The 12,294-nt window shown below is 43.6% G+C and overlaps 1 protein-coding gene across 1 annotated transcript in view; it reads left to right on the forward strand.

Annotated features, from left to right (window-relative positions):
* lpcat1 (lysophosphatidylcholine acyltransferase 1) overlaps window positions 1-11,960 on the forward strand; it is a 32,339-nt gene extending 20,379 nt beyond the window's left edge. The window contains exons 6-14 of the mRNA XM_023975094.1: window positions 5,512-5,570; window positions 6,659-6,693; window positions 7,534-7,588; window positions 7,740-7,822; window positions 7,963-8,088; window positions 9,086-9,239; window positions 9,533-9,631; window positions 9,821-9,962; window positions 10,226-11,960. Coding sequence (XP_023830862.1) covers window positions 5,512-5,570; window positions 6,659-6,693; window positions 7,534-7,588; window positions 7,740-7,822; window positions 7,963-8,088; window positions 9,086-9,239; window positions 9,533-9,631; window positions 9,821-9,962; window positions 10,226-10,404 — 932 coding nt within the window. The 3' untranslated portion in view covers window positions 10,405-11,960. The remainder of the gene's footprint in view (window positions 1-5,511; window positions 5,571-6,658; window positions 6,694-7,533; window positions 7,589-7,739; window positions 7,823-7,962; window positions 8,089-9,085; window positions 9,240-9,532; window positions 9,632-9,820; window positions 9,963-10,225) is intronic.
* Window positions 11,961-12,294: the final 334 nt, after the last annotated feature.

A 12,294-nucleotide genomic window follows, 5' to 3' on the forward strand; every position in this document is an offset into this window, starting at 1 on the left:
TCGCTCTCTCGCCGCTCCCTCGCTCTCTCGCCCGTCTCTCTCGCTCTCTCGCGCCGTGTCTCTCGCTCTCGTTCGCTGCCGTCTCTCTCCGTCTCGCCGCCGCTCTTCTCGCTCTCGCTCGCGCGTCTCTCTCGCTCTCGCTCGCGCCGTCTCTCTCGCTCTCGCTCGCGCCGTCTCTCTCGCTCTCGCTCGCGCCGTCTCTCTCGCTCTCGCTCGCGCCGTCCTCTCTCGCTCTCGCTCGCGCCGTCTCTCTCGCTCGCGCCGCCCTCTCGCTCTCGCTCGCCAGCCGTCTCTCTCGCTCTCGCTCGCGCGTCTCTCTCGCGTCTCCGCTCCGTCGCGCCGTCCTCTCTCGCTCTCGCGCCGTCTCTCTCCGCTCTCTTCGCGCCGTCTTCTCGCGCGTCTCTCTTCCGCGCCGTCTCTTCCTCGCGCCGTCTCTCTCGGCCGCTCTCTCGCCCTCGTCGTCTCTCGCCTCTCGCGTCCTCTCGCGCTCTTTGCGCTCTCTTCTCTCGCGCGCTTCGCGCTCGTCTCTCTCGCTCTCTCGCGGCCGACTCTCTCTCTCTCTCGCGCGCGTGCCCGACTCCTCTCTCTCTCTCCTCGCTCGCGCGCGACTCTCTCTCTCTCGGCGCCGACTCTCTCTCTCTCGCGCTCGCTCTCTCTCTCTCGCGCGCCGACTCTCTCTCTCTCGCGCGCGCGGCCGCTCTCTCTCTCTCGCGCGCGCTGCTCTCTCTCTCTCTCTGCGCGCGCCGACTTCTCTCTCTCGTCGCGCGCCGCCGACTGCTCTCTCGCTCTCTTCTCTCTCTCTCTCGCGCGCGCCGACTCTCTCCGCTCTCTCTCTCTCGCTCTCGCGTCGCCGACTCTACTTCATTCTCTTCGCGCGCGCGCCGTCTCTCTCTCTCTCTCGCGCGCGCTGTCTCTCTCTCGCGCGCGCGCCGTCTCTCTCGCGCGTGCGCCGACTCTCTCTCTCTCGCGCGCGCGCGCCGACTCTCTCGCTCTCTCTCGCGTGCCGACTCTCGCTCTCTCTCGCGTGCCGACTCTCTCTCTCGCGCGCGCGCCGACTCTCTCTCGCGCGCGCGCCGACTCTCTCTCTCTCTCTCTCGCGCGCGCCGACTCTCTCTCTCGCTGTGTGTGTCTCTCTGGCTCTGTGTGTGTCTGTCTCTCTCGCCCTCTCTCTCATTGCTAATGTTTGCATTACAGAGTCTCAGTGGAGTTTCACCCCTTGTGCCTGTCACTGTGTATGTGAGTCTTGAATGTGCACTTCCATGTGTGTGTATTTCTGTTTAGCGTGTGCGTGTCTCTGTTCAGCGTGTGTGTGTGTTCCCACTAGTGTACCCCTCTTCATTGTAGCTGTCCCCACAGAGTAATCCCTACTGTTCTACCCCTGTGTCACTGTCCTGTCCCCATAAGCCATGCTTTTCTAAACCTGTCTCACCCTGTTCAGTTAAGCTACATTCTGGGAAACGAAAAACAACAAAATGGTGTCCTCGCCATTTGTGATGGTATACAGCTGAGGGATGGGGCTAGGGAAATGTCACCACAAGTTCATAGACAGGGCTCCAGATGCAAAGAAAGACATACATTGTTGTTTGTAAACAATGGAGTAACATTCTTATATTTTGGGCTATGGTAAAGGTAAATAGTTATATATTAGGAATTTAACTGACCAAATCTGACTGGAGCTGTAAATCCCTGTTTATCTAAGCGTGTTCCCGTCTGTGTAGTGTTGCCCCTTTAAACCCAGCTGTTAGTTTAACTCTGGGTTGTCTCTGTCCAAATCCATTTTTATTTATACAGCACATTTCAGAAATGCAGTACAATGGTCGTCACAGGAAAAAACAAATAAAAACAATGAAAATAAAATGAAATATTTAAGAGGATTAAGAAAACTAAAGAATAACAGTAAAATCTGAACAACTAAAAAGCACCCTAAGGAAAAGCAAAGCTTTTTTTAAGATCTCTTTTTGTCCACAGTTTCAGTCTCTCCTCCCCATGCCTCTTGGTCCCCCTCAGGTTCTCTGGCAGGCTTTTCCTGAGGCTGGGGCCATAGTAACTAAAGGCTGCCTCTCCATGCCTCTTGGTCCCCCTCGGGTTCTCTGGCAGGCTATTCCTGAGGCTGGGAGCATAGTAACTAAAGGCTGCCTCTCGGTCCTAGGCTTTGGGATAGTTAAAAGGCCAGTGCCAGAGGACCTGAGGGACCTACTGGGTACATAAATTAAAAACATGTCTGACATGTATTGGGGTGAACAATCGTGGATTGATTTAAAAACCAATAGAACAACACCTAGGTTTTTTTACTTGGTGTTTTACCTTTATTGCTCGTGAATTAAAATGTGAGGCCAAATTCTCTCACTGTGCTTTGGCTCCAACAATAAGTACCTCGGTCTTGTCTGGATTTAGCTGTCCAATGTGTCTCTTGTTTAGTCCTCTCACTGGTTCTCTGCCAAACAGCCCTGGCATACAGTATGTCTCAATCATATTGTCATCTTCCCTTCTTTTCACTTTTGTCTGATCTTCTCTTTCTTTTCTGGATTCCCTCATCTCTTCCTCTCTGCTGTACTAAAATGTAAATCTCACACCGATCTTCACATGCATATGCCCCTCTCTCTCCCTCTTTCTCTATCCCCTCGTTCTTTCTCTCGCCCCCTCTCTCCTCTCTCCCTCTCATACCTCCTCATCCCTCTCTCCATACTCCTAGATAATCATCCAGTCATAACTCCTACAGTATCCTAGTGGTAATGGTCCCATTGCACCCAGAGGTCAGGGTAGTCTCCAGCAGTTTCATGACCAGGCTGTACTACTGTATAAAACTGTAACCATTAACACAGGATTTTGACGTTGTGTGTCCTCAGGGGGAAGGTTGTCAGTCATCTTAAACACACACACAGAGAAGGTTGTCAGAATGTCAGTCATCCACCGAGTGTGAATTAGGCTTGGGCGTTGTCCAAATTGTCATACCTTCATACCAAACTTATGCCATCCCAGGTTATTCGGTAATAGCAGCACTGAACACAAAGGGCACGGTTTTCAAACCTCACTGAGTCTCTAATGTGAAGGTTAGCAATGCAAACAAGTACATGTAAAATCCCATGGCGAATGCTAGTTAAATGCTAACTAAGTCATTGCCAACATTCTATACAGTCTCTGACAAACAATTTACAGGGCAGACATCCCAGCTCATCAAGTTATACAAGTAACTCAAAAATGCTACTGACAGTTTGCTACACACAAAACAAATATTAGACAGCAAGGCTCTTGATCCAGGGGGAGATTCGCTGCTGTTACCAAGCAAAGATTCATTATGAAACAAGCTAACCACTTAGCTAGATAACTAACTAGCTAGCTACTCATTTAGCAAACCGAATGCACAACTACAGAGCATTTAGCACATTTCAGACAGTTAACTTTAATAGTTATAATACATCTAGCTGGCAAACATTTGGTTGTGAATTCAATACTGTAACTACGTCACCTGGCTCATGGTGCACAATAGTGAGTGACTCCCAAGGCTCCAGTCTCTTAATGTTGTGTGCTTGTAAACAAACATAAGGTGACTGGGGTCTACCGCTAAGCTTCATTATGAACAGTTGTGACAGGTGAAATGAAATGACAAGTAAGTTGACTGCAGGTATTTATACTGAACAAAAATATAAACTCAATATGCAAAAATGTAATGATTTTACTGAGTTACAGTTATTATAAGAAATCAGTCAATTGAAATAAATTCATTAGGCCCTAATATTTGGATTTCACATGACTGGGCAGGGGCGCAGCATAGGCCCACCCACTGGGGAGACAGGCCTAGCAAATTTAGAATTAGTTTTCCCCCACAAAAGGGCTTTATTAGACAGATACTCCTCCGTTTCATCGGCTGTGGAGGTCCTGCGCTGGCGTGGTTACACATGGTCTGCGGTTGTGAGGCCAGTTGAACGTACTGCCAATTTCTCGAAAATGACATTGGAGAGGCGGCTTATGGTAGAGAAATTAACATTCAATTCTCTGCCAACAGCTCTGGTGGACATTCCTGCAGTCAGCATGCCAATTGCACACTCCCTCAACTTGAGACATCTGTGGCATTGTGTTGTGTGACAAAACTGCACATTTTATCGGCTTTTTATTGTCCTAGGGCTGTCAGACAGTTGTCTGTTCTTTCGGCCCTCTTCCTCCTACTGCTGCTGGCCTTTGCAGATTCTGCTGTTAAGCTCCTGCTGTAATGCTACGAATAGGCTACCATTTGGAGTGCCAATTTATCTTACCTTTTCTACCAATCTGCATACCAGTTATTTTTATGTGCACATTTTCGTCTAACAGTTTTCTTTTCATTTATAATAGTCTTCGTATCTCCAAATTATTATCATGTAGTTAAAAAAAAAATCAAAGTAACTTCCATTGCCAACTATATAAACATAGCCTACATAAGGCCAACAAATAACAATGCAGCCTAGCCTGTAGGTAGAAAATACCTTGATAAAAAATAAATATTCTATAAATCTAATTGGCTACGCATGGCCTGTCTGCAAGGAACTTGAAACATTGTGTCAACTATTATATACTAACTTGGTCCAGCCTGAAGCTAGCACTAGCAAACTTGCAACATTGTGTAACATTTTCTGGGCCCTCAGTTTCCTGCTCCAGTCAGCTCCAGACAGACATAGATGTAGGCTATTTGCGCAAGGGATAAGAAATTATCAGGTAGGCCTATTTTATGACGTTTTATAATTCATTGACAACTGCTAAATGGAATGAAATAAGCCAAATCTTGTCCCTCACAAATGTAGCCTAGGTTGTGCGGTGCCCTCGACAATGAGAAAGGTTAAAGACTGTAATAAGAATATATGGAATGCGTTAACAGAAATCACCGTAACAAAATATTAGAAATTATGGGAATTAACGGTAAATGTACTGCTGGTGATAATGGTGTGCCAACCCCACGGCCTCAGCAATGGATTTGTCTACTGAGACAGGCGGGAATCAGACCGGTGTCTCATATGCCATAAAAACATATATTTTAGACTGCTCGGCCCACCAACAGCCTAGCGACCAAACAATCGACCAGTCGACTAAATAGGGTCAGCTCTATATTGTCCCCAGCACAAGGTGCACCTGTGTAGTGATCATGCTTTTTAATCAGCTTCTTGATATGCCACACCTGTCAGGTGGATGGATTATCTTGGAAAAGGAGAAATCCATTTGTGCATAACATTTGAGAGAAATAAGGTTTATATGCGTTTGGAAAATTTCTGAGATCTTTTATTTCAGTTCATGAAACATCGTACCTAGACTTTACATGTTGCGTTTTATATATATTTTTTCAGTATACTTAAAGTACCTAGTAATAATATTCACATTTATTTAAAAAATGATAGTTACAACAGTATTGAAAAATCATCCCATGGCTATTTCCAAATAACCGGTATACGGTATATATGGGAGAGTATGAATATGCTCACATAGACACACACACAAATGCGCACAGACACACACTCGAGCTCACTCAGTAACATTTCTCTCTCTCAGGGGCCTTCATTCCAGCAGTTCCAGTCCAACCAGTAGTCCTACGTTACCCCAACAAAATGGTAAGCTACTCTCCTTCCCTCCCTCTTCTCCTCCAAACCACCCTCTCTCCATTCCTACTTTGAATGAAAAAAAAAGAAGCAACGCCCCACCAAGACTGGAAAACGTTGATTGTAGTAGATTAGTGGCGTGAAAATACGTTCTTCCTCGTAACAGCAGTGACTCAATAACGCACTAAAATTTGACAGGTCTAACTAATGTCTGAGTCTAAAGGAAATTAAGTTCATGTATATATAATTTGATATACAGAAGAATATACTTAACTGTCTTATGATTTATATTATCTTGTTTGATATTGTACATTTAATTGTACAAAAAACAAATCAATTCTAAAAGCTTTAACAAGAGCAAGGTATTGTGTTTCATTTGAAAACAGCATCACATTTCGTAAAAGCAGAATATTTCAGGTCATCCTACCCCCTAACCTCTTCCTCCTTCCTTCCCCTCTCCTTCCCTTCGTCCGTTGACAGTTTCTATCTTCTCAAGGCGTCAGTCTGAGTCCGTTTTGAGTGGTTTCATACTCGTGCGGAGTGATATTTCATCTCTACAATGTTGTCCTCTCCTCTTGACCTGCAATAGCACAACATAACTGAAAAAGTCAAAGCAAGTCTCAAATAGACCATGCCCCAAGTTGCTTTCACTTGTACAAAGGTTTCAGACCATTGTAGACGGAGAGGGGAAAGGAAGCCTCTGTAGAGTATTGAGATGCAGCCTCTGTGTAGGCGCCAGTCCTGCTGTGTGTCACTCATTTAGGACATGAGCACACTGTGATTTTGTGCTCGAGTATTTTGGATGGAGCCAATGCTTTTTCAATGAGAGTTATCTGTTGACAGATGAGTGACAACAGAGATTGTCTGACAAATGCACAAATGGTCTGTCTTTAGACAGATAAAACTCGTCGGAACTCGTCTGAAAATAGTTGGCTTGAGTTGCACTTTTGACGGACAATGATGTACGTCGTACGATTTGATCCCTTTTCATGCGTCTGTGTCTCTGGCCCGCAGAGGAGAGGAAGCCAGTGTAAAGTATTGAGATGCAGCCTCTGTGTAGGCCCCATTCTTGCTGTGTAACTAATTTCCTCTTCCGACAGGATACGATCACGTGGACATGGCAAGGCCCTGGAGCGTGAGTATCTCTTCCTCATTATTTTCATCTCTGTCTCTCTCTTAGTGTGTTTTCACATATGGGCCTCTTTGAAAGAACCGATCTCAGTCCTCTTTAAAGTGAACTCCGTTCTCTTTGTATTCACACTGTCCTTTCCTTTGAATGAGGACTCAACTCTTTAGCCAGTTCACTTCACCTATTTTGTGGACAGAGTCCTCTTTGCATTCACATTGCTATGTTTAGAAAGGAACCAAGATCTTTTCCCAACATGCACTCTGTTTTTACAAAGTACAGGACCAGCCATTCAATCAGAATGCGTTATCGGACAGCTAGATATACTTACAGTACTTATATTTTGGAAGCTAATAGATTGCGTTTGGGTAAAATATGAGCCATAATAATTGTAATCAGAAGATACTATTAACATGTCAATTTGATTGGTAACAGAATAAATAGCAATAGAAAAACTGCAGATAAAAACATTTTTTAACACCCAAGGTAGGCTACTGCACCTTTAGGAGCTAGAATAGACGTTGTACCCTGTGTTGTAATTCTCACCAAATAGGTTTTCTTTTCACACTATTACAACAGTTCATCAATAAACAGCTGATGAAGCTCTCTTAGCCTATACACATTGCAAACAAAAACTCCACACATTTTGGGATTTCTGTGCGTCCTTGACAATCACTAATCAATATTCAAAAACGGCACACATCTGGCAATATGTTTTAGATAGATTTTTAGGCCTGTGGTTAATCTTCACAATATCCCCTTGCACAACTTCTCTCTATTCTCTCATCACCCCTCCCCCTTTTTTACATTTCTGAATCAACTGATTACTCTCTCTCGCTTTCCACTCAGGTTTGAGATACTGTGGCTGACACTGTGCCAGTTTCACAACCCCATAGAGATTGAGGTAACGGTTATTTTTTTAAAGGTGGACTCAGCAAATATGGCGCCATTGTTACATAGTGGGGTGTCTTACTGCGTATAGACGTCCAATCTTTCTTGAAGAAAGAGAAATGGAAGATGGGCAGGTGATAACAATGAGTTTTTCTTCCATGCAGTACCTGCCTCTCTACACTCCTTCTGAGGAAGAGAAGAACAACCCTGCTCTGTTCGCCAATAATGTCAGAAGCATCATGGCCAAGTTAGTTGTGTGTGTGTGGCCTCCCCAGGTTACATCTGGCTATCTGTGTGTCTTATACTGTATATGTGGCAGGCATTTAGAGAAGTATATCTGACATGTCAGGGGGGAGGGTTCTGACTGCTCTCTCTGTGCTTTGATAGGGCCCTGGAGCTGCCCATCACAGACCTGTCGTTTGATGACTGCCAGCTGAGCCTAGCAAAGGGCCCAATGCGTGTCCCTAGCAACAGCAGCCTACTGCAGTTCAATAGACTAGCGCGAAGGCTCGGGTGAGTTGGAGTTTACTTTACTATTGGTTGTTAAGCGTTATTACAGGTCCTTAATAGTTTTTAAAAACACTTGTTTTGCTGATGTAACAAAACATTGATGTTGAATGAATAAGAACATTTCAAAATGTTTAAATGTTTATTCTAAAATCGTACATTGTGTTTTTGTTTAGGTGTCTGAATGGGTAGGTAGGGTATGAGTGATCTCTTGTTCCTCGTTTTGACATTTTAAGGGTGTCATACTGGGGAAATATTACTGGATTTACTGGGAAATACTATGACTAATATTACTGGGTTTACTGGGAAAATATTACGACTAATATTTTCTGGGTTTACTGGTCGAACTGGGAAATCCTACAGGGTTTACTGATAATACTGGGAAATACTACTGGGTTTAGTTATAATACTGGGTAATACTACTGAAATGCTAGTGGGTTTACTAGGAAATACTACTGGGTTTTCTGATAATACTGGGAAATAGTACTAAGGGAAATGGCAGATCTATGTCAAAGGAATGTGTTGAATACATTCAGATACTAGAAAGTATAGTATTTCAAATTATTTGAGATGTACTTGATTTTGCCATTTAAATCTGTGGTTTTCAAACTTTTTCAGCGGGGACCCCATTTTTGGCACCAGAAATTCTTCCCACCCCAAATCTAATGACACATCCTTAAAACCGGTACATGTTTATTTTCACATCAACAAATAACCTTCAATTCATTACATTCTCATCTCTCCTATCAACATTAAGACAACCAATACATACATTTACTCAATCAAATTTCAAATTATTTCTCAATGAAGTTTGTATATTGTTCCATAAAATAATCTGTACTGGTTCCCAATTTTTATATATATATTTAATTTGGTGACCCCACTGCAATTCTCGCGACCCAGACTTTGAATACCGCTGCATTAAATGGACAAAACCAAGCTTCTAGCCACAACCCTGGACAGTAGGAAATGTATTTCTTAACCATGTATTTTCTATGTGCAGGCTGAGAGCGGGGACGACAGATACGGTGTTAGAGCAGCAGGCTAGCAAAGCCAGGAAGCTTTGGGGATACAGACTGGGATTGGGGGACTTTGCTCATTACCTCGACCTACCTGTGACGGACATGCTCACAGAGTTACACAGCCTCTTCAACCATGTAGGTATCTAACACACAGTGTATAAATCACATAGTGTCCCACACACAGTGATTTTTATTCAGTCAATCAATCAAATTAGGAGAAATAAATAACCATTAATGTTCTTTTCTTGCTCTGTCCCGTACTCCCTCTCTCTCCCTCCCTTACTCCCTCTCTCCCTCCCTTACTCCCTTTCTCTCTCTCCCTTAATCTCTCTCTCTCTCTCTCTCTCTCTTTTAATCTATCTCTCTCTTTCTCTCTCTCTCCCTTACTCCCTCTCTCTCCCTCGCTCTCCCTTACTCCCTCTCTGAAGCATGGAGATGGTCAGATTGACATCAGGGAGTATGTGATAGCCCTGTCTGTGGCATGTCAACCCTCTAAAGCCATGGACACCCTCAGGCTGGCCTTTGGGGTGAGTGACAGGCAATGAAGTTTTATAACAGTTCCTATGAAGCACTATATTAACCCAATGTTTGCTCTTTGACAGCATTATAACATCTGTCTGCTCTTATAAGGCATTTATAATAGAAATACCTAGATAATATATAAAACGTCTGCTATATAAAACGTTATAACTGTCCTATGTCCTGACCCTGGTCAGATGTACGAGGCGAAGGAGGACATGGCGATCGTGGAAAAGGATCTGGCATCCATTTTGAGAACGGCGTTGGGAGTGGCAGAGGTCGACGTCACAGAGTTGTTCTCAGCAATCGACACACTTGACGCGGGGAAGATCACACACGGTGATATCACACACTAATGCCCTTTCTTGCTCTAACGTTCTCACTCGTCTTTTCTAACTAGCATTGACTTTGCTGATAGTTGCTTTATTGAGGAAAAAGTTGTACTTATTGTGATATGTGGTTGTTTCACCTAACTACTTTAAGTTGAATGCACTAACTGTAAATCACTCAGGTTAAGAGCGTCCAACTAACGGGATCACTGCCAACACTAATTACAATCTCTCTTTCGCTCTGTCCTTCCCTCTCTCTATATCCATCTGTAGATGACTTCTGTCGGTTCGTGGAGCAGCACCCAGACTTTGCTCAGGAGTACCTCCTCTCCTCCAGGACAACCCCCTCTACCCCCCACACAGCCCCCCTGGTCAACGGCTTCAGTGTGGACCATTATGACATGGAGGAGCAGACCTGCAGCCTCCCTGGACAAAAGAGGAAAGAAGACTGACTCAAATGGATCTATCTACTGCCTATCACAGAGAGAGGAGGGGAATGGAGGGAAGAGGGAAAAGATGGCGGGATAGAAGGACGATCGGGAGGTCCTGGGCCTCTATCAAACAAATCAATCTTCTACAGTTACTATATCTTCTGTGTTACTGTGGCACGTATGTTCTACCAGAGAGGAGGAGGAGGGAGGGAGCGAGGGATAGGATATATATATTGAGATAAGAAGGGGTGGATAGACAGAGGGAGAGATAAGTAAGAAACTATTAGGTGGATAGAGATTGAGACTGTGAAAGGGAGAGATGGAGGGAAAGAAGGGTTGGGAATGTTGAAGGAGAGTAGAAGGAGAGATTTGGTTAGTGAGAGAATATGATGGGGGGTGGAGACAATCTGTTCCTCCGGACACCATCTCACACCAATAGTCCCATCTGGTTTTGTCTGCTACTGTTTTCAAGGACTTTGTATGCTTTCTGACTTTCCAACATGAGTTAAAGGACCTGGACACCTCTGAAGGTCTTCTGAGTTCATCAAACACTTTGGCTATTTATTTTCAAAAGGGTTTTACTTTTCTCTTATGTACAGTATAGGTATTTATTTGTCTTTCCTTTTTATCATAATGACAATGAAATGCACACTCTGGTAAGATGATTCATATTTTTTTTCAAGATTAGTTTTATCAGGTGATTAAGCACCAAACTGAGCTGAGCTTAATCACTGCCGTTCATAACGAGACTGACTGAGATCAATTGGATCGAGCTGAAACTAAGCATCTCACTGCCTTGTAGACCATAGCAACTCACAAGACAAACTGTTAAAATGGGTGAATATGGGACCAAACTTAGACTTCTTATTTTTAAACCACGTTCACATTGAGCTCCTTGTTGCCTTTTTAAATTGTTTTAAACATGTTAATGGTTGTTTTAATGTTGCTTGAGTGACACATCCCACAGCTTAAGTGTATTTATTTTCATAAAGGCATAAACACTGGAGTCTCAAAGATGAACATTTGTTGTTTTCCCTTTTCTTATTGGATGAACAGAGAAAAAGAGAGTTGGGTTCCATCTCAAATGGCACCCTATTCCCTAAAGAGTGCACATTTGGCTCTGGTCAAAAGTAGTGCACTATATGGGGAACAGGATGCCATTGGGAGACACATTCAGATGTTTACCTATTTTTAATTATTATTTGTTTTTAAATTGCCTTTCTCATATCACTCTGGAATGAAGTTGACCTTACACAAATATATAGGATCAGCCCACCCTGCTGATATCCTAACATTGACCATTATGCAGGAGGCCATCATAAAACTGATCTGTGATCAGTTCTGACTTTATGATAAACCATCAATCTGTTCTGGCTTTTTGTACTGGTTAGTTTTGTTTTGGGAATTCTCTGCAGTTTGACTTTAAATCGACACCTTTTGTATGTTGTACATTTGTGGTATCTACATCTTTGAATGTTTGAATATTCATTTTGTAAGAAAGTGAATTGTAAATTATGAATACCTATGCAGTGCTCATCCCTGCCTTTTATGTTGAATTAAATCATGACATTTCTACAGCTGCGGCGTTATTCTTTATTGCCACTAGTGGGAGCTGTGGAAACACATACATATTCAGTTTATTAGATGGTGACTATTCTATGCCTTTGGCAAGGATGATTGGATTTTTTTTTTTTAAGTGTGTGTGTGTTATATATATTTATCCATCTCGGTAGTTAATGGTGACTTTCACTCCCCGCCAACCATCCTACATCTGGACTAATTTCAGAACACAGGAAAGGTGAAAGCAATGTCTGTGGAATTTGTTCTCAACTGTCCAGTTATTTCCAATCAGTGCATATGGCCTCTTGTGTTCCCTCTCCTCTCACACCCTCTTTACACAAGCTGAACATT

This window comes from Salvelinus sp. IW2-2015, linkage group LG30 (assembly GCF_002910315.2).
Source record: "Salvelinus sp. IW2-2015 linkage group LG30, ASM291031v2, whole genome shotgun sequence".
NCBI lineage: Eukaryota > Metazoa > Chordata > Actinopteri > Salmoniformes > Salmonidae > Salvelinus > Salvelinus sp. IW2-2015.